Source organism: Cupressus sempervirens, chromosome 11, assembly GCF_028749045.1.
Source record: "Cupressus sempervirens isolate cs-2001-9-10 chromosome 11, ASM2874904v1, whole genome shotgun sequence".
NCBI classification, from domain to species: domain Eukaryota; kingdom Viridiplantae; phylum Streptophyta; class Pinopsida; order Cupressales; family Cupressaceae; genus Cupressus; species Cupressus sempervirens.
In genome coordinates this window covers 802,213,347-802,236,823 of record NC_143128.1, presented here as the reverse complement: position 1 = coordinate 802,236,823, position 23,477 = coordinate 802,213,347, and the positions used below count along the sequence as shown (strand labels likewise).

At 31.9% G+C, this 23,477-nt stretch overlaps 1 protein-coding gene across 1 annotated transcript; it reads right to left on the bottom strand.

Moving 5' to 3' along the window:
• Positions 1-11,447: 11,447 nt before the first annotated feature.
• Positions 11,448-12,587, bottom strand: LOC149532004 (CEN-like protein 1). Its single transcript, XM_089808648.1, has 4 exons — positions 12,362-12,587; positions 12,179-12,240; positions 12,031-12,071; positions 11,448-11,906 (listed from the first exon to the last, which is right to left on the bottom strand). The coding sequence occupies exons 1-4, from the start codon at positions 12,563-12,565 to the stop codon at positions 11,689-11,691; spliced, it is 525 nt and encodes a 174-aa protein (XP_089664774.1). The 5' UTR covers positions 12,566-12,587; the 3' UTR covers positions 11,448-11,688.
• Positions 12,588-23,477: the final 10,890 nt, after the last annotated feature.

Sequence of the window (23,477 nt, the reverse complement as noted above, 5' to 3'; positions counted from 1 at the left end):
TTTATTGATTCTTTGGATGTTTTTAACACTCATGAGACATTAAGAAGAAATCCATAGAAAGATATTCTTAAATTTGCTTGCTTAAAATTTTCTTGATGTTCTTATGACCTTTTAGAATGAAGTTAAGTTGGTGGAAAATCCCTCCAATTCTATGGTTATTGGATAATTTGAAATAAAGCTTCATTAATCATTCCATTGGTCCTTCTGGTAAACCTCCACATGTGGGATCTCAACCAATTCAAGGTATGCGTTCTTGTGTTGATTTTCCTTGATATTATATACACACAAGATTTTTTAGTTATTTATCCATTTTTTATTATTATTATCAAGTATCAGTTCATATTAATAACTCTACCTATCATTTGCAAAAATAAATTGCCTACTTAATGGTAGAGTAATTGAATGAATGAGTTTTTTTTACTATACTTGATATGCTTGGTCTTGAGAATGTGATTATAGGTCTCTTATTGTGGAGAGATAATATCAATTGGGAATATTTCTTTTTGTGAGTGCTCTATATTGGCTTTTCATAGCTATATGGAGTATGGTGGTCTCTAATTTGGTCTATGAGATTCTAGAATCTTTTAGTACTATTTTCTATAGCTAAAAATCCAAAGAAAACTTGAAGCAATACATAAGGATCTTGGGTGGATTGCAAATCATCACATGCCTTCCTAGACATGTGTCTCTATTTTCCTCTAGTTTTATAGATACATTGGTTACTACAATTGGTTTTTATTTTCTCTACAACTTGGCCTCTGGTAATGATGGTGTTTTATTTCATGCAATGGATACCTCATATTCTTATCAAGATACAATAACATAGCTTCATGTGGTGTCATCATAGAGCAATATATCTTTTGAGAATCAGCCTCATTATCAGTAATTCTTTTAGCCAAGTGTGTCAGTGCATGTTCCAAAGTTCTACAAGAAGATTCTATAATCAATGACATTAGAAACATGGATCAAGATTGGTTTTGTGGGAAAGTGGTTATCCTTTCTAGGTTATTCTTTGTCATCATTTCAAGTTCACTATGCAATCCATTTTCAATGGTGCCTTTTTGCTAGGACATGGAAAGAAATTAGGTTTTTGATGATATAATTCTTCATCATCCATATAAGGATTTGTTTGGTCATTCTATGTAGTTATTCAAAAATGGAAAAAAAAAAGATAAAGGAAAAAAAAAGCAATAAAACATCCAACAATGAAATTCTTCGGGTGTTGTTGGCCAATTAATATCTAAAAACCAGTTTCTGGTGGACATTAATTGAAAAATAAATTCCTAATGGTGAAAACTATTTTTATGACACCATTAAGCGGTAAGTGATTGAAAATTGGCTTGCTAGTAGTCACTTTTCATTATCAAAATTTGAAAAAAAGAAGAAGAAAAAAACATAATAATTTGGTTGAGCTAACCATTTTTTTAGGGACACCCAATTGCTTCTTTAGCTCTTTCTCTCTTGGTGTTTCTTGCATCTCCTATTTCTCATTATGTGGTTGTACTTTAGTTTTTGGTGATCACCATGATTTTGATCACATATCCTAAGTACTACACATTCAATTGAGATGCTATGAAAATGGATCAAGCTCCCTTTAGTGTGCCTTATATTGTTTCTTTTAGATGTTGACCTTTTCTCCAACATTCATTGCAGTCAGCATTTGTGGTTCTTTCTCAGTTTGAGCTTCATAGTTGCAGTGATCTTTTGGCTTCTAGACCTTAACATCCATGGATGTGCATCTTGGTAAAATAATCAATTTTATTTTTCATTGTTTTATCTCTTAACTTTGTTAATATTTCTTATATATTTCTTTTATATATATATATATATATATATATATATATATAATTATGTAACTCTCATAACCAGCCTCTCCTTGCTTCTCGAGGATGATCAACCCTTTAAGTTTGGGGGAGGTATGTAATCCTATTATATATTTTCCATCCATCACCCTTAATCATCCCATCATACTATCTATTACATCCATCGTACAACATCCTTTGTTTGTCTCCTATTTTGCCCATTTCAAATCATCTTATGCAAAGTGAGTTACATTTCTCCTATATGTAGCCATTTCAACCATGAAGCTATAAATGAAAAGAAAAGGAAACAAAGAAGAAGAAAAATTGAAGATGAGAAAAAATAATAAGAGGTATCAGTATTGGATACAAAAAAAGAAGAAGAAGAAAAAAATGAAGAAAAAAGAAAAGAAAAAGGAAATAGCCAAGTCCGTCATATGAAGTAAGGAATGGAATTTGTGTTCATACATGAGTTATCATGGTTTGGGGTGGAGACAAAGAAAAATCCATTAATACAAAGTGCTACTAGTTCAAACCAAAGACCCCTTGATCGTATAGATTCCATGAGGACGTACAATATGCTAAGTTGGGGGGAATGATGAGACTCATTTATGACCTGTTTAATACCCTCTTTTCATTCATTTTATATACCATTATATTCTCTTCCATATCTGGTTTGTATACCATTTCATTCTATTTTACCATCTTATGTTGCATATGGTTAAATATGAATAAGTAATATTTAATATAGGTTTTGGGATAAATTAATGGATCTTATTATTGATTATTTTTACTAATCAATATTATGCCTTGAATTATTATTTTACTTTATGATCAAATATTTCTAGTCAAAATTTGAGAGACAAAAACATGACAGTTAGTTTTGCATTGTTATTTCCAAGCAAATGGGGATGAATTTGAAAAATCTGAGACATGGGTTTTGTCTAGAATAGGCCCATTTATGTTTCCACGAGTTTGAATATCCATAAAGTACAACATTTAGAAGTTGTTGATAATTTTCTAAATACAATAATTCTAAATTTATTGTTATGGCCAACAAAAACTCCACATTTTTCTGCAATAATGAGTGTTTCTATTCACATGGATTCTTCCATCCTATCTATGTTGGAGAAGAATTATTGATTTCTCACATGCATAAAATATTTTAGCTTCATAAAAATAGAATCTTTGTTCTATACATAGCTGCATAGTTGGATAAAAGATAGTAATATTAGTCTTTATTTAAGCTTGTTATTTCAACATATTTGTTCTTGGTTTGTGGTTGCTTCCAAAGAATTTATGTGAGCCTCTTGCGCACTTGTTTGTTACAACAAACTATTTAATATTTCCTTGATTATTATTCAGCATGTACTTATATATATGCATCTTCTGTAAACAATAATAGAGCAGATTTTTATATTAAAAAAATACTCTGCATATAGATCTTCCTATAGAAGAATTATGTGTGAGTTCAATATTATTTATGATTAAATAAAATGTCACTATTCTAATCAAGGAAGAGTAGAAATTTGTTCATATTTCATCACCAGGAATACTAAGGCGGTAGGATCCACTTCTTGGGATGACTGGTGATATAGTTTAGATTGTTTGTGTGTTTTTATTTTTGTTTGATTAATTGTGTAATTCCATTTGTGTTTATGCAATTGATATTTCATTAGCATGTTCTATTAGATTAAGCCTTGATTGTAAAGGAAGAGAATCTATAAGTGCATGAATGCTGATATATTTTATTTACATATTAATGTCTATGATAGGAGGAATATAATTCATAGAATCCTTATCATATTGAAGATTCTAATGATTTAGTCTCTTTTCAAAAAATTATTCATTCTCCAAATTACTAATCTGCTCTTATTTCTCTTTCATATATTTCACTCTTCGCATCTTTTGCACACAACAAACCTTAACTTCCTATTTCACTTCATTCCCTCACCTACTAGCTAAAGTTCCTATCGCATTCTTTTCTCAATCTTATTTATTTCTAACTTCCTGTAGTAGATCAACCTCCTATCACAAATTGTGCAATATATCAGTTACATTATTATTTAATATTTTTGGACATTAAGGGTATGTTTTTCATTTGATAGTAGTGTGTTTTTAAAAGGTATTGAAGTGAAATTAATAAGGTGTGATTAGAATTGTGGGTTATGTGATCTCGTCAAAAGCTTGTATCTATTTGCTATTAATAATTAGTGGGTGATTTTATCATTATTATTGATTATGCAATTTTCTATTTCTTATAATAGTTTTTCCTTTAATAATTGTAGTTTAGCTCCTATTGTCAAGAAGTGACAATTCCTATCACTAGTTTGTTGTAGGTTTCCTTCCACATGTTCTAGCTGCATCCATTCCCACTCGGTTTTCTATCTTTATCCTTTGAGAAAATAGCCACTATTCCTTTCATCAGTTTATGACCCCAGATTGATATTTAAATACAAGATGAACTGGCTCTTAATCTTATCAATTATCCTTAATACTTGAAGAATAGTTTCACCCAACACAGGATATCGCTAAAAAGCTAGTTGTGAGTGCATCATAGTGGTATGGGTATTATTTTTGTTTTTCTTCTTTTTTATTGCTTTTTCTGCTATAAAAGTGATGGGTTATTTTTTGCACTCTAAGAGACATATCTTTAGCATCTAATCTTGAATATGGTAATTCTTTATGTCATTGGATAGGTTTTTCAAATGATGTTGGTTGTTTTTCCATATTCTACTCTAGCCACATTCTATGTAGTCTTTTCCATTTTTGCATTCTAGTGTATATCTTCATTGTTTCTAGTCTAGGGATCAATTTTATTGCTTTGGGTGATTCATCAAGGGTTGTACTATCTATTGTATTATCCTGATGTCTCTTCTAGTATATTTAGACATCATTTATATGCATTCATGGGAACACACTAAGATAAAGTGCCATATTCAATCTATATTTTCACTTCAATTGTTTCTCCTTTGCCTTCTAATATGAGTAGTGTCATATGAGAAAACTCATATAAATTATTATATTCTTTGGATTCATTATATCTTATGCATTATTGTACATGCACTAATTAGATTAAAGTGTGATGGGGTTTAATGTTTTTCCATTTTTTTTCATTTTCCTTTGTCTAGTGAGTTTCCCTTTTGTGCCATTAGCCACATGATGTGTTTAAGATTGCTCACTTTAGTACACACATATGTATTCTTTTCTGCATCTTGACAATGGGTTGTTGAAATGGAGTACTTTTGTCCCACTTTTGCAGTTGCTTGTGTCCTCACCCTTCTTTGTATTAGGAGGGTTCCTTTTCTTGTTTTTTATGCTTCCTTGGTTCAATAGAGTGAGCTATGTATTTGGGTTTTGTTCCTATGTACTAGGTAGATGCGGTGGCTAGTTACTTATGCATTTCAATGAGATGGATCATTTACCATATTAAAAATCTTCTATTTGTTCCTACTTTGGTTACAACCTTCTAGTTTTAATTGATCAACTCTTCAAGGTTTGGTGTTTTATGTCATCTATATCTTTAGGTTCAGTTGTTTTTCTTTGTGTGCCTCCTAATTCAAGTAGTTTTTTCAGAGAGCACTCATGTCAATTATAGTCTTCTATATTGGGCCAAGTTCTACTTTAATGGAGGTTCTTCACATCATCAGTTACTTTTGATAGATCTTTGTAGCTTCTACATGCTTTAGTGGTGGTTTTCATGATCATCTTTTGTTCCCATCTTCTGTGATATTCCCTAGTTCAGAGGCTTCTTTAGTGTTTCACTTGTTCTTTTTAGCATTATTTCCTTCTCTTTTTGGAGTAGGGTTTTATCCATGTGGTTTTCTCTACTTCTCCTATGTTTTAGAGATTTGGTTGTCCTTGGGTACCACACTAGGCCTTGTTTTTGAGACCCAAATTTACTTTCACACGTAGTTTCTACATTTTTAGCTAGTCTCGACATTTATCCTAAGGGGGGGTGTTAGAGTAATAAAGTTTTTTCTTATTAATTAAATCATATTGGTTTGATTATTAAATCACTTCTTATCTGTAGTTTACTTAAGCTAAACTTTGGGCATATAATAATTAATTATTTTATTACTTATTATCATGCAACCTAGCAATTTTAATTTTTTCTCATCAAGAGTGTCTCATCTATGGATCTAGCAATTCCAACCTCCATAGATTTTCTTCTATCTTTTTGTGTCAGGTTTTTGTATGGAGGTGGTTCTTTGGAGCTGTGAGGTTGATCTTTCATCAAGTTCAAAAATCAAACCAATTTGTCTCTATAGATAAATAAAATTCATAATAATTTACCATAAAGTAACTTCAAAATGATCGAAATGAACAAAATCTAAATAGTTATAATTATTTTAACATACACTAAAGAATATTAATGAGGAAGATGATCCTAGGATATTTGGGTAAGATTAGGCAGAACAAGGGATTTGTACTTTCTCAACTTTATTTCATTTGAGCATTTTTTGTGGTTTTGTGCTCATGAGGTCATTTTGGCCCCTACTTAATCCCACAGTTGGATCATTATTTCTTGGGCCTACTTTGGGCACCTTCTTGCCCATTTTGATGCTTGGTCTTTTGTCTAAGTGGATTTGTTTGGTTGTGTGCTCTTTGTTATGGGTTCCCCTTCCCTTTAGTAGTGTCATAAAGTTGGGGAAGGTCTGGTCTAGACCCATTTAGGGATGTCTTCAACATTCATAGACTTTTTTTCAAAGATTTTTGGTCCCTCTTGTATGTTAGCTAATAATGATTTTTTTGGAGCTTATTTTTTTGGTGGATTCCTGGGTATTTTAGTGTTTGGGGTATTTTATGATATGGGTGGTTCTTTATCTCACATATGGTCTCTTAAAACTTGTCAAGTCAGGTGTAAGGATTCAGATGAGGGATTTATAGATGACCCTAATTTTCCTCTTTCCAATACCTTGATTTATTTCTATACAAATGGGTATATGTTCTCACATATATCTTGTCTCCATTCCTATGGTGGTTTTGGAGTGTCTTATTTGGGTGATATGTGTAGGTTTTCAGTGCTTACTACCTTGGTGTACACATGCAAGATCCTATGTGCTGGTTAGAGAGTGCCTAGGAAAATGTTAAAGGCTGTAGATCTTGGTGTGTGCATTATAGATCTAGTTCAAACTTTTGCCAGTGACTCTGCCTTACCCTAAAATAATGGTTACTTGTAGTCAGCTATTTAAAATATGTATACTCATCAAAAGATAATTTTTGGAATCATATGTTGGGTCTTAGATTCTAAGTTGCCGATGTTTAGTGCTCAAGAGATATTTCAAGATTTGTTGATGAGAATAATGAGGAACTATATTCTTGTTAAGGGATTGATGTTCTTGTATTTGTATCAAAGTGAGCTAGGATTAAAATTTTCTAAAGGGTTGTAGCCCTTTGTTGCTAGTGCTAACTACAAGAATTATTGCTTTTTTTGAAGAGATGGTCATAGCATTACCTAGAAGTTGTTTTAATGATTGTGGTTGTTATTATACAGCCTTGGAGGTCATGGGTTTCTTCATCATTTATGGATAAGAGTAACGTAGAACATAACTATGGCACACTCTTATGGGTTGGTTTGATGCTCTTTTGGGATGATTATGCTAGGCTTGGTTTCTCTAGGCATCTGGTTCAAGATGAGTGGTGTACTTATGTGGAGAATCCCAACCTTCTACTCAAGATTGGTGTTGACTTTTCTAATGAGTGGATATGTTATTTTAAGTATATAACTTGTTATTCATTTTCCCATTTATTTGGTAGTTTGTTTCTGGTTTAGAAGGTTTTCCTAGATACCCTTTGGCTATGACTAAAGGGTTTGTTCTTTGGAGCTAGGATTAGCATTCTTTCTTGCCTTTGTCACAATTTCTTGGATTATGGACTTGTCTCGTATAAAGGTGAATTTAAGATTCATCATTTTGAGGATGAAGATTATCCCAATTAAGGGATAGTGTAGTTTGACTATCACTAGTAATGGTCTCAAGATGGTTGAAAGTGTCGCTTCCTAGGTTGGAAGATGTTTGAGAATGTTGGCTTGAACTAGTGGTCTAGATACTCTTTGGACCCTTACTTTTTCAGAGATTGCAAGATTGACAATTTGATACCTAAGTATGGGCACTAGTTGTTTTGGGAATGATTTTGAATCATCCTCCCAATTTATTTTACTCTTGTGTTTAGGTGTCGGCTAGAAGTTTATAAGGGACCCCCCAGGCCCTTAAAGATTATTTTTGGTTTAACATTGCAACTATTATGAGGGTTTGTCCCATGAAATCTTTGACAATTCTTACTATGGTTTGTGTTTATGTTGTAAAAAAACCTTTATTTATTATATAGGTAGACCTGAGAAGTTGTTCTCTCTTTATGGTAGACACTAGGTGGAGTTAATATGTTGTTTATTGTATCTAGTATCTACCTTTTGGTCTTGTCTCTTTTATACCACAAGTCAACACCATCTTTCTATTTTTTATTATTAAAAACATATACTAAAGAATGATTCCATATTTTTGATCCATGATACTAAATATCAATGCATAACCTTCAAGTTTTATTTATTTCAAGTGAAACTATACATGTCATTGTTCTCAATATATTTTTTTAGATAACATTCAATCCTTAAACTGCATGTCTTTATCTATGTGTGTATTCTTATCAAATAAATTATATAAGTCATATTTACATATGACTGAGTAAAAATGCCATATTACAAAATACTATCTCCAAAATATCTTCCTATCATGAAACTATAGTCAACAGTAGTATATTATATATCAATGCATTGTATTGATCCATGTTATGCTCAAATAAGTGCATCATTATGATAATGCAAGATACCCCTACACCCCCACCGCCGCGCCCCCCCCACCCCCCGCCCCCCCCCCCCAAAAAAAAAAAAGCTCTTTGGCAAAAGGAGTGACACACCCACATGTAATGTGAACATGTATTTTGAGTTATTTATATGACAATATAAAACCATGTATATCATATTTTATAGAAACCCTTTAGCATGTACTATTTAATGTCAATGGTGAAAAAATAATAGGAATATCAATAAAATAGGTGTGACCCAACATGTGTATTATGTAAAAGATGTATAGATGTAGATGAATACAAGAATTTAAACATTGATAGTGATATATGAAATAGTAAAATAAATCTATTATGAAACACAACTAAATAGTAGTGAAAATGATTATTGTACAATTTGAAGTTATATAAAAAAATTGAAGGTATATAAAAAATGTGTAAAGTAAAAAAACTATGAATGAAACATGCCATAAACTGAGCCCAATTTTTCATAAAAAGAATGTACATAATCTAATCTATGAAAGAAAAAAAATTATAGTTCTACAAATGAATTAGGTAAGCCTAATATGGACAAAATTCGAATAAATGCAATCTTAGAAATTAAAGAGATATAGTATCAAAACACAAGAAACAAAATTCAAATACAAACATTTATCACAACATGTTGCATGATGAACTCAAAATGAAATGAGAAAGAACTAAAAATGGCTACTATGATTATAATCATAGAAGCTTCTTTAAGCCTCTATGCAAGAATTAAAATTGAAAACTCCTAAAATCTTTCTTTCAAGTACCATTCATAGAGTCCGCCAAACAAATGTGCTAGACAAAAGATGCATTCTTTTGGTTTTGATTCCTAAGATCAAAAAATAGGGTTAATAAGTGATAATAAAAATATGGTGCTCCACACAAACCCCTTATTAACTATCTTTAACTACCACTAAATTGTGCTATTTTCCATCTATCTAAAAATAACACCAAAGCTTACGAATATAAGTCAAGTCTAGCGGTTGATTAGAGGTTTTTAGCAAATTTTCTTTAATATACTTTGGTCATATGTTCTGATAAAAAAATTTATTATCTAATCCACCTTATAAACATGTATATAATATCATTTTCATTTTAACACTATTGTGTCTTTCTAGAAACTTCAATATTGACATAAATGACATCATTAATTCATCCTAGAATTCATAGGATCTAAACAAATTTTAGAAATGGGATCATACATCACTCATCACACCAGAACAAATCTCAAGACAAAATTAAAGTGATATCAATCCAATTGATGATCATCCAATAAACTTATTATCAAGTTAGTATATTTTGTCATCAAGAAAAGAAAATATGTGGGGTAAATGCATATATTGGAGATATTTGTGAAAAACTTACACCACTTGTAAAATTTTTTAAAAACATTTTTTTATTAAATATTTACAAACATTAAAGAATGTGACATACTAAGCATACATAATTATCTAGATCAAAATGGTTTATCATGGTTATTAATATCTTTAAAAAAAAAGGTTTAATTATTTAAAATGATTCTCAAGTAAAACTACACACAAAGATTTAAGATTACAAAAGAGTACTTAATGCATGACAAGAAGAAATGAGTAGAAAAAATATTAGATGCAATGCGCTTCTTGTAGCTCAATGAGACCTAGGAGCATTTTCTCACCATACACTATAGTAAATGACAGTAACTGACAATTCCAACATATTTCCATCTAAGAACTAAGAGTCTCAAGTGAAATGACATTCTAATTAAAGGAAAATATTTTTGAGTTATACAAGACTATAAATGACCCAAGGATACACTTCCATCAAAGATCTTGCCCTACATGTAGAAAATTTAAAGCTATAAATTATACAAAATAAAATAAAATAAAAAATGCAAAAGTGGTTTACCTTATTAGTGTGTATGTGTTGGTAATTATTTGTTTAATCTCATAGATGCTATAACAAATAGAAATTTAGATTTTCAAAGTATTTTTCAAAATGAAATTTAAATGTTACTATTGCTTCATAGTAGTAAAATTTAAACCTTTACTTCATCATTTTTTCTTTTTAAATCATCTCATACACAAGTCATTGTTAGATGTGCACTACTCACTAACCTAAGAATTTGTTTATCTTTATGAAATGTCATTTTTATTTGTTACAATCAGTTTGGTTACAAGATGAATAATTCTCAAAAGAGGAATGGAAAATATTTAAAAGAATAAAATGAGCCTACTCAATAAACTTTATTATAGTAAAGAAAAAACCAAAAATTAAGGATTAATGATCAAGTTCAAAATGATTAGCTTGAACACAAACTAACTAGAAACATAAGAAGATAAGGTCACTAAAATTTAACATAATTATAGAGAGGGAACTATAACTAGAGATATAATAATGTTTAAAAAAAATAAAAATAGAATCCCAACTAAGAAGAATATAATAGAGAGGGAACTATAACTGGAGATATAATAATGTTTAAAAAAAAAAAAAAGAATCCCAACTAAGAAGAATATAATAAATTCTAATAGAGACAACCTTTACAAACAGAAAAGGAAAACCAAGGAAGAAAAATTGTTCCTTTATGTCTACTAAGCAAAAATCAAATCACAATGAACTTGAGCTCATCTATGAACCTAAACTTTACATTTAATCAAACCACCATGAACTTGAACTTGCCTATGAACCTAAACTTTACATTTAACTGTAACAAAAGTAGTCTTATTAGCATCTTGGTTCCAGTATAAACTCTATAAAACATTCTCCCACAACCCTCTATAAATTTTGGAGTGTGCCAAATCTCCCCTCTTTATATCAAATATGATTTCTTATATATAATAATACCTCACTACAGAAATACCCAAATAAGCCCACTCTAGCCATCAATGTTAGGCCCTGATTGTCTTATATAAGGCAGGACAGAATGGTGCTGAAAGCCGGGCACTTGGCAGTGCATGATGGCAATAGATTATGTTAGAGCTATCAGATTTCCACAATCCATCAGTGTTGTACATAGATTATGTTGACAAACAATAGGACTGAAGACTCAAGTACAACAAGTGCAAGAAAATAATATAGTCTTAGCTCAGCGAGATCTAGCGGCGTTCTCTCGGCGAGCATTGAAGTAGACGGCAGCAACGGGGGATCCCAACCCATTTCTCTCTGCAAACTCCCGAGTCCTGAAATTCTGCCGCGATGGAGGAGGATCCACTGCTCCGCTCCCATTCTGCTCGAACAGCACAAATACATATCTATGGATCCCAATCATCGCCCTTGGGCTCTCATAGCTCACAATCTCTCGACCTGCATCAAACATTTCAACCATAAATTAAATTAGGTTAAGTACTTAAATGAAAACCCTTCACTATTGAATTCAGATTTATCCAATTCATTGTCCGACAGTGGGGGATTGTTAGTAGACACGTGCCAGCGTAATTGCAGTTTGTTCCCGGTATATCGCTCACTATCCTGCACAATTTGATCATCACATCACATATCTTTACAAATTAAACATTATATATATATATATATATTGAAAGAAAGAAAATTTCAATGCGCAAAATTCAACACAATACCAGTGGAGATACTCGCGTCCAGTGGGATTGCTAGGACTCGGTGAATCAGGGTCTGTCATTATCTTCACAAAGAAAACACAATTCAACACGTCGCAGATTATACAAATATTTTGAGGAAAACATTCAGAAACTGTTTTAAGAATTTCTAGGGTTTCTAAGTGGAAAGGATTAAGTTAGAATTACCAGAGTGAAAAACGTGGCTGGATCAGTGTTGAGGAGTTGAACTCGAGGAGGGGAAGCGACATAGGAAGGCATGAACTCAAAGCCATTGTGGACTTCCATGTTTGTGTTGTACACAACTTTCATCTTTACTGAGGGAGTAAACTCGTCCACAACATCTCCAATCACTCCCGCAGATTTGAGGGGTTTCAGCAATCTGGATACCATCTTGTAAAAATGTTGTTCAGAAAAGAAGTAAATCCCAGAGTGATTGTGTAAGTGCAGCTCCATTGGGAGGTTCTTATAGCAGTGTTGGCCACTGGAATAAAAGACGTGGTATAAACTTTACCCGACAAAACGTTACTATCTTTACCCAGAAACATTGTACTATTGTTTTCACAGCTGCCCAGGCCTTTCAAAATTGTATGGATCTTGCATATTCAATTTAGATGTAATAATGTCATCGAATTTGTTGAGCTTTGATAAAGACATTAGGAGTTGGATTACACGGCTTTTATTCTGCCGCTCGATTTGAAAAATGTGAAATGACCGCATTAGCAAAAGTAACTCCTATCTTTTAAAGAGGAATTATAAAGTAAGGGGTACAAATTTTTTAATCATACGAATTCGTACGAAATATTGAATTTTGGTTACATGTAAATTGACTTTAAATGATGTATTGGAGTCCTTTACAATTAATAATTGCACGCTTGTGGAATAATTGAAAATCATGTTTATCTTCTTAGTGAAGGAGGAAGGAGAAATGAAGTAGTGTATGGAATGGAAATGATATAAGGACAAAGGAATATTTTAATGTAAGATCAAAATTGAGTTTGCTAAAGCTTATGATTATATTGAAATGTCTTTTATTCTTGTTATGCACAAAGCTCTTAGGTTTGGCCATATTTATATTCACTCTGATTAGATGTTTTTTGGTGATCCCTCTACCTGCATTAAACATTCATGATAGAAAATATCAAGCTTTTGAGCTACTTAGGTCCATTCATAGGGAATGTACCATGGCTCTTGTGCTCGATGACATTGCAGCAAAAGTGTTTGGGTACTTACTTGCTAAGGCATTCTTACTTGGTTTTGTCAAAGGCATTTCCCTATCTAACTCATGTGCTCAATTTATGAACGGGCACTCTCCAGATGATCCCTTGCTTACTCTTACAAAAGAAAAGGAGAATGTTAAAGTTGTCATTTAGTGTGTCGACTTTTTTTGTCTTGTTTCTGGGTCTACCACTAGTGGTACAAGACCCTCGATTATCATCAATTTTTTTTTTTAAAGCCTCCCTTGCTTTCTTAGTTTGGATGGAGAAAGATTCATCATGGAGAAACCTTTGAATTTTTATGCATTCCCTTTTCCTTTCAAACAAGTCTTCTGGATCTTTGGAATGTCATGCTTGCTCCGATAGAGAAGAAACTTGAGTATTGGATTAGCAAGCTTCTTTCAGTGGTTCATAAGCTCCAAATCTTCTCTAAAGTCCTTGCTACTAATTTCTATTATTTTTCCTTTTGGGCTCCTTACAAAGCCTCCAACATGAAGCTTGAACTTTTTTCATAGAGAAATCCTCTGGGCCTCTAGCAAAAAACATAGGTCTTATAAAGTGGCCAAATATATATTTTTGTTTACCCAAAGACTCTAGAGGCCTAAACCTCTCATCTACTTATAAACAAGATTTGGTTTTGTGTGTCACATGGGTGATCTATTCTCTTTCTTGCAACGAACCTAAGAAAAGTCTTCTTTGTAAATATATTTCTTCTAGTTTTCTCATAAATGGTTTATAAGACACAAGACTTGCTAAAGGCTTCACAAATGAGGTTGCAAGTAGAGCGAGCATAGCCATGGAGGATACTCTATAGTTATTCACATTCAGTAGTTGACCTCCTAGAATGTCTCAATGCTTTACCTATCTAACAAGTACCTACATGCAGTGAGTTTGAAGTCTTCAATTCATTCTCATGAGAGATGAATTCATGCAAATGACAACTCATGAAACATGGGTCAATAAGTTTGACTAGAAAATCTACTTTATTGAATCCTAATTGTAATATATCATAAATATGTTTTAGTGTTTTTATATTTACAAATCATAAAAATATATATGTATTTTTTATTGATGTGTATGTATGCATTGCACAATAATATAAATATTTTATTATAATAATCATCCAATCAAAACCTTTTTATTTATTTTCTCAACAACCCACTTCCAAAAATTTATGATTAGAGTGTGTGGTAGACCATGATAGAATCTAGGTTTTTTATAGTTGGGTTCTTTTTTCTACAAAAGATAATGTTATTTATTTTCAAGGAACATGTGTGGGTGTCTACTAATTTTACTTTAATTATAAAATGTAATAATACACTTCAAAAATTATAAAAATATTCAAGTATGTAATCTCAAGTGTAAAATCAATAAAAAAAATTACTTTAATATATAAATGTTTATTATTTTTTGTAACATAATGATTACTATTGGATTATTAGAAACTCTTAGATTATTAAACATCATTTAGATAAATAGTTTATTCAAATATTATCATTTATCAATTTTTTTTATGAAATCATAATAAATATACACCTATGTTAAGAGATATTTTTTTTTTAAAAAATGATATATCTATATTATGTTAAACATTTACCTAATCATATTGTGTTTAGTGACACATCTATTATCAAAATAACATGATAGTACAACTCTACAAATTTTTTGGACCATTAATGGTGGCCTTTTCACAAGATAACTTGACCACTCCAGACCATCCAGTCTACCCCGACCTTTGATTGGCTATGTCAAATGGGGTGAGATTCGATACTGGGATTACCTTTGGAGGCTAGGGTTGAATTCTTCTACTTCATTGGGTCTGCCAACAGATCTAGAATTTCTACAACACTATGATCCCACCATCCCGTGGGATGTGTTAGGCATGACTCGCCATAAGCTAAGTTGGAATGGTGCCCTGATTGGTTGAATGTACTTTTTCCACACACTAAATGCTACCCACACTACTATGTATGGGGACTTTGGTCTGAAGATTTTCTTGCTTGATGTGGTTGTAGAAAAAGTTCATAAGGATTCTCTCTAAGCCTTTTTGGAAGATTCTTATCTTTTAGATCATCCATATAAATTGTTAGAAAATGGGTCTCTAATAGGTAGAAGCTAAAAGGCTCAATTATGCTTGTGGCCATGGTAGGGGCAATGTTCCTATTTAAATTTATGAATATAGAAGTTCAAAACTAGATTTTGGTAGGTTCCTTTAGATTGGGGAAACATAATAAAGTTGTGGCTAAATGAAAACCTAGATTCAATTTAAGAGTGGATTTACATAGAATGGTTCTAGTTTGGGTTTGCTTTCTAGGCCTACCACTGGAATTCTAAGATGATAAAATCATTCAATGGGTTAGGGACTCCTTTGGTAACTTCATTAAGGTGGATATTGTTACCCAAAAAAGTCTTAGTTAGGGTTTTCTAGAATTTTCATGAATGTAGCTATCAACAACACCCTCCCAAAGTGTATTGTCTTCAACTCAAAGTGGGGAACTTGGAAGAAAACTACCAGTTATGAGAATTATGACTTATAGTACAAAAAATAGAGATAATATGACCATGTTGTTTATAAATGTGACGACAATCCTAGAAAAAGGGATCGTGGTAAAGAGAAAGAAACCATAAAAGAGGTGGGTCAAGGGGAATCCTCAAAAGATGAACAAGGAATAGTTCCTATGGAAGGGGGATAAGGTCAAATGGGTCATCCAGGTAGGGGACAAGGATCAGAACGATAAACAAATATCAAAATTTTTTAACAAGTAATAATACAACCTTATGGTGGAAGGAGAATTTTAGATGGAGGTTGTGAAGGAAATCATGACCTAGGTAGGACCTCTTTGAAAATATATGATTTTAGATGGAGGCTAGTAAGGAAAGGGTGACCTAGGCATGGGTGCCTTAGACTATTGAGGAAAGGGTGACATAGGTTCATCTAGAGGAAGTGAGGGTTGGGATGTGTGAGAAAGATAGGTCAAGTTGATGCTGACCACATGACATTCTCACAGTTAATCTTTCTTGTATAGATCTTCAGCTTCCATCATACATGGGCTAACCATCCTTATTTCTAGGTATTACTTTGGGGATGGATGGAGGGTTTGAAAAACCCAAACTAAAGGGGCATGACCAACCTAAGGATGATGTGGGTTTAGTTATAAGAGCTAGAAGGCCTCTAACAAGGATGCTAAGAGACAAGACAACTTTCTTGAACATTGTTAATGGGTCATAGAAGACCCTGGGGGATACCCAAATAGGAAGAAATGAAATTGATTTTATGAAATATTAGGGCTTCAACAGATCAGGGAAACATTTTTTTGGAATTCTATGATCAAAGATCATAAGGTAGATGTAGTACTCATTTATGAAGTTAAGATGGGTAAATATAATTTCAAAAAAATGGCATACTATTTATGCAAAACAAAATATTATGTCTATAGTGAAGTGACAAGTGCATCATGGGGGACTTTTACTATGTGCAACCCTAATAATCTCAATGGTATGCATCTCCACTGCCACCCCCACTTTGTTGTGGTTTTTTTTAAAGAAGAGAAAAATAATTGGGTGTTACTAAACTTCTATAGTCTGAACACAAGGGGAGGGGGCCTCCAACCATAAAAAGAAGCATCTAGATGAATGAAGAAAATGAAGGATACCCATTTTATGTGAGTGGGAGATTTTAATACCACCTTATATCCCTTATAAAATAAGGGTAGACTAGATGATATCGTGGAGAGGATTTAGGATGTTGAGGGTTCCCTTGATGGAAATGACCTCATGGGTGTTGAACTACAGGAGTCCAATTAACCTAGTCTAATTAGAGGATGGAAAAATCCTTATTTAGTTGTCAAACAATACATGCCAAGTAGTATACCTAGTATGTGCCAAGTCACTCATGAGCTAAGAAGAATATACATATTGAGTGATTTAGGATTCGAGTAAATAGAGTATGTCAAGTCATTTAGGAATCGAGTTAAAACATTATGAATATAGTAATGGTCATGCATCAAATCCTTCAGATGTCTAGTAAACAATTTTGTATATAGTTGTTTGTAGAGGTACAAACTTCTATGTAAACCATTTTTGGGCTGACACAATGATTATTTTACGATTCTAGAATATATGTGTGGAGGTATATTATGAATCCCTATTCAACTACATGCAACCAATCAAGTTGAGAGATATTCTAAGTGGCAATATGGATCAACCACAACCATTCATTCCTACCTAACCCTATCCCACCTATGTTTACTTAAGGAGGCAAACCATAAGAATTTTGTGTGATGAGTGAATGCACAAAAGGAGACAAATGCTACGTAGAAAGAGAGCATTCATGGTGGCTATGGAGATTATGATAATTATATGAATTGTCAAATCAATTAGAAAGAAAAAAGAAAAGAAGAGAGAGCATAAAGGAGACAAAATTGATTATTAGGATCAAGGATTCATCGAGAAAGAGAAGATCTAACATCTAGTAGCAAAGTGTTAACTAGAGGATGATTGTGCTGAATCATTAGTAAATCTCCTAATATAGTAGTCTTAACAAACTTATATAAATCTCTTAATTTATTACTTGCTTTATTTTAAGTTTAAGTCCTCCAACAAGGCACACTTTTAGCAGGCTGTTGAAATCCTTTAATAGGGTGAGACCTAATAGTCATTGTAAGCCTTAAGAAAGATAGACCCCTTATAGGGTAGATCACAGTTTATGATCAAAGCTATTGTAACCTTAATTGGCTACAATTTATAGTTGTAGTAGTGAAGATTTGTAAGTGTCATCCCCACCCAAATTTTACATTGTCATTGGAGGGTTTCTAGGTAACATATTATTTTCTTATGCATTATTTGTTACGCACTATGGTTGAACATGTATAATTAGCCATTTTAGTTTACATGTTAAATAGTGGGATTGATGTGTGGTGAATGGTTTATGGTTAAAGTTTTGAAGTGTTGATTCACCCCCCTCACCCCTCTCAAAGTTTACTTTCCCATTGTTATTTCCAACAATTTGTATGACAGCCTTGTTCTCTGGAAAGGAAAGATTTAAAACTTTGAGGAAAGATCTTGAAGATGGAATTATACAAGTTCAAAAAGGTTATTGAGAACCAGAATATTGATGCACAACTTTCCCTAAACCTCCTAAATGAAACAAGAGATAAAATACAATGTTCATTGAATAGAAGAAAGGAACCAGCTATTGAGCTAAATGACACTCATTACAAAGAGGAAGACACTACTAGATTTTTTGATAATTGAAACTAAAGTGAGTTTGATGCAGCAGTTTCAAATGTGATGGAAAAGAAAAATTCCCTAACTGAAGAGGTCATAGATCTTAAGATAGAACAAGAGGTCCAATCGGTATTACTATGTGAGGTGAACAAATAGAAAAAGAAAGCCGAGGAAGATAAAGTCATGATTGAAGATTAAAAAAAAGAACACTGCCCATCAAACTAGAAGAGGAGATATCAGATGTGAAAAATCTTACCAACATGCAACTAGATACAATGAATCAATTGATTATTGAAAACCATGAATTGAATGGAAAATGCATTGAAATCACAACCTTGAAGTTACAAAATGATCAAGTGAGCAATGAACTAAGAGAAGAACATGAGTTTGCTAAAAGTTTCAACAAACATAGTGAAGCCATCAAATATTTTTAGAAATAGATGAGACCTGCAAAATCTAATAATGATACTACTGAATTGGGTTACACCAGTATTGAGAAAGGAGAATCATATAAAAGTGGTGAGCAAAGAGAATACAAAGGTACGAACTACAAACCCACTTGCCATAATTGGGTAAAAGTACAAACTTGTGTCACCTTGTAGGCTAACATATTAGAATGAATGAATTTGGGTTCTTCAATTTGAGAATCAATTTTATTCAAGCATATGATCTAGAAAAATTCATCCTAGCTAAGTTATATACGGTCTCACACTTTTTCATTTGGAAATGTCTATTAAATACATGTTTTATACTAGTTCATATCCAATTAATAAAGATATAAAATTATTTCATAAAACTGATGTTTCAATAACTCTTACTATTTATATCATAATTTTTTAATAAAATATAAACACTATTTTATAGATCTCAAAGTCAATAATATTCTCATATAGAGTTTGTAATGTTTTAATTAGATATAGTACATTGTAATTAAGAAATTCTACAAATGCATATTTTAACACTCGAGAAGATGTCAATTTTGACAAAGGAAAAAATATTAAATCATATCAACAAAATTAAAAAGTCACATGATGCTCTAGAGGGGAGAGTCATCTTCAAGAATGTATAATTTTTCTTTTGGTTAGAATAGATTTGTTTTGAAAAATGTGGTGGGAAATGAAAATTATTGATTTCAAGTGAGTTATTTTTCATTATTCTAGCTATATATGTTATCCATAAAATCATATGTTATCAATAATTGGCTTTTGAAAATGTTTAGACCTCTAAAGCCAATTTTTATTTTTCATTATTCTAGCTATATATGTTATCCATAAAATCATCTCATATCAAAGGGAAATAAGTTTATTTCCATATAGTTTTGTGGTCAGAACTAGACACCTAATTTTAAGCATTTTTCAACAAGTTAAAAATTACCTTTAAAAAATAGGAAAATATATCAAATTTTTTTTGAAATAATTATGAAAAATTATAATCCTTGACTTCTTCCATTTATATACATTTCATTAGTTTGATTCATTGTCAAATTCTAAACAATACCACTAGTTTTATGTCACTAACATGGATAGTTTACTTTTGTTAGCCTTTTTCCTTTATAAAGGGTGACACAAGTTTGTGCTCTTACCCAATAATGCAATGTTAGGTCATACAGCTAATGTTTGTAGGAGAAACAATGCAAATTAGAGCCCTAAGAAGAAATTCTAGGTTTATTATCATAAGTGCAACAAGAAATGATATTAGGCACATGAATGCAGGACCAAGATTGTGACCATTTAGAGATTTGAAGGATATTGCCACAATTGTTAGAAGTATAGATATAAAGCATATGAATGTAGATGTAATGCCAAGTGGATATGAAACAAGTAGACAAAGGTACAAAAAGATGGAAAATCCTTTGATTGGGATTAAAATACAAGATATTATTGTCACTATTGTCAAGAGTATGGACATCTTCATAAGAATAGCATTAGAACATATTTTAGAGAAAATTGCAATAGATGGTTAAATTAGATTACATACTTTAAATTTGTCTCATGACTACTCATATCAACAAATTTCTTTTAACTTGGTCACTAGCTCCGAGTAATGGAAACAATAGAGGAAAATAAAAGGTCAATGTTAAGAAAGTCAAAGTGCAAATGAACAAGACATGGAAGAAGGAAGATCATAGGGCATCAAGTTCAAATGAGGTCACTTCATCCAATGGATCAAGTGATCACATCAGCCCCAACTAGACAATCAAGAGGTATGTATGAGACTGATATTCCAAATGTTATATTATACATAAGTTCCAAGAATCTAAGATCTGAAAAGATTCTACATGCATGAATTAAGATGTAATGTATTGGTTAGAACCTAGAAGAAATCTTTATTTTTAATGTTTTCCATGTTGTTGTTGAGTATGGAAAGTTTCAAAATTATTATTGAGTGATGAAATTGTGTTGGTATTGGCTGAGATCATCATGTTAGCCAAGCATACTAGAAATCATTTATAAGATGAATGAGTGGGAAGTGGACTATGATAGTCTAACTTATAGTTGTGTAAGCACTGAGCATTTTTTATTGAATATGAAGGGTTATATAGCATTCATCAAAGATTGAAGAGAGTATGAAGAGCACAAAGAAGATATGGAAGAGGAGATTCTTGCACTTGTGAACTTGAATCAACTAAAAATTGATACACTCATTATATTGGAAATGTATTTCACTATTGCCGAGTTATGTTGTTTGAATTTTTGTAAACCTAAGTTGTTCAAAATGATGTCTAGCTCATCTATAAGCATTAGGAAAAATGAAAAAGAGGTTTTTAATGTTCAATTGATAAGTAATGATGTGAGACAACCACTTTTCTAAGAAATACCTAAGATGGCATAGAGAAGAGACTTGTCTGGTGCATTGTTGATGATACCACAAATTTTTTTGATGATACAAGATATAAGGCATTGTTACATAGGAGAGATAGGCAAAGTAGGTGACCTTAAAAATATGTGATGCATATAACCAAATCTATAATAATAGACTCCTCAGTGAAGAATACAAAATCATTGAATGGAAAGGGTTGAATCATGCTCTAGATTTTCCTCAAGTGTTTAAGATAGAATGGGTTAGAATTTTTTTGAGCCACATACATGACAATTACATTTGGTCTGAGAATAAACCATTAATCTTACTAAGAAGATCATAAATTGAGTATCAGATTGCCCTATCCTTAATAGACCTAAGAGCATGAAGTGATGCAAATGAGGTGATTGAGAAGAACACAGGTGTAGTGTGGAACAAACAAGGATGTTGATTGACACAATCACAAATATGTTAATTGTCTTTTTAGTGTGAGTGGCTAGTCACAAGTTCTTTCAATCTAGTTGATTGAACAATATTTCTTGCATGCCTAGTAATTTGGGATTGAAGATAGTAAAGAGGTACCATTCCTATGACCTTGTCGAGTTGAAACTACAGGGTATGTGCAGGATCACGGTGTGCCAAAAAGTGGCGATCTAAAAAATATTTAATTCTGAAATGCCTCAAAGAATTTTAAAATCTATTCCAACTTTTTTCCCACCCATCCTAATACTAAATGAAAATAATTAATACCTGTATAATTCCTACTATATCTTTCAATACCGACCTTATATGGTCATCTTTAAAACATCTCGAAAATGTGTTTTTGGCATGTTCTTATGTGTTTTTTACTTCAAGCATGTAGCTGACGACTTTTTTAAAACCAAAATTTGATGTAATGAAAAGGGTTTCTTAAGAATGTTCTTAGCTTTGCATAAATGTAAGTTTTGTCAAGTTACGAGTTTAGTAAGTAATTATTACTTATTTTCTAATGGAGTTAGCTACAAAGTGCTGATTAACATACTGGTTGAAAAATAGCTATAACTTTCAAACTGTATAATATTTGTGAAATCCAAAAGATGCATCTCATTCTATGCTTCGACTAGTATAAGAAAAAAAAAAAAACTTAATCTTGATTTTTTTTGAACTAGTTAAGGTGGTCAGACATGGGAGTTTTTTAATTCTGAAAATAGTAGAGTAGAAAATTCATAATTAATTATTTATTCGGAATAAAAATTGCCAAAAATATGCGTCACATCCAGGCATGAGTCTACTTTTTATATCGAAAATTATATTTAAAAATATTATCATTTGATTATGATTAAGGTGGTCAGACATACACCTACTTTTTATTTTCGCCCTGAAATTTTTGTAGTACTGCATTAAAATCCAAACTTTTGACCAATCAAATATTTTTTTCTCTAGATAAGGCCTTGTAGTTTAGAAACTATATTCAATTTCCTACAGATTATTTTCTTACAACGTTTTGATATAAAGTCCAGAACTACTTTAAAATTATGTGTCAAGTTGACATAACCCTGATTTGCTGATTTTTCACTGCCACTTAAGGCCATAGTTTGGTACACCATGATCCTACACATACCCTACAATAACTATCATAAAACTTGGAGGCCATAAGGAAATCAAAGAGTGCATCTTCCAAATTTGGCTCTTAATTGGTATTCGTATTATTCTATGTATAGAACACATTTCTTAGATTTGGAAACTTTTCTTAGAAGACTAGTAGTTCTATTACACTGCAGATTTTAGAATTCATAGAGAAACTAGGTGATAACTTTGATTCAATGATGAAAAGATATTTTGATGATTTTAAGAAATCCATGAAATAGAGGTTAAGGATCCTTGTATCCTTAGTGGAGAAATACTATGATGATATTTATTTCTTAGTGGATACCAACAACACATATGTATACAAAGTTATACCTAGGGTCAGATGGATTAAGCCCTTTCCGTATGAGCTAAATGTAGATGAGGCCTTTGCATAAATTAAAACCTTATTGGGAGAAGAAATTGATAAGAGTGCCACCTCATTTGGAAATTATGAG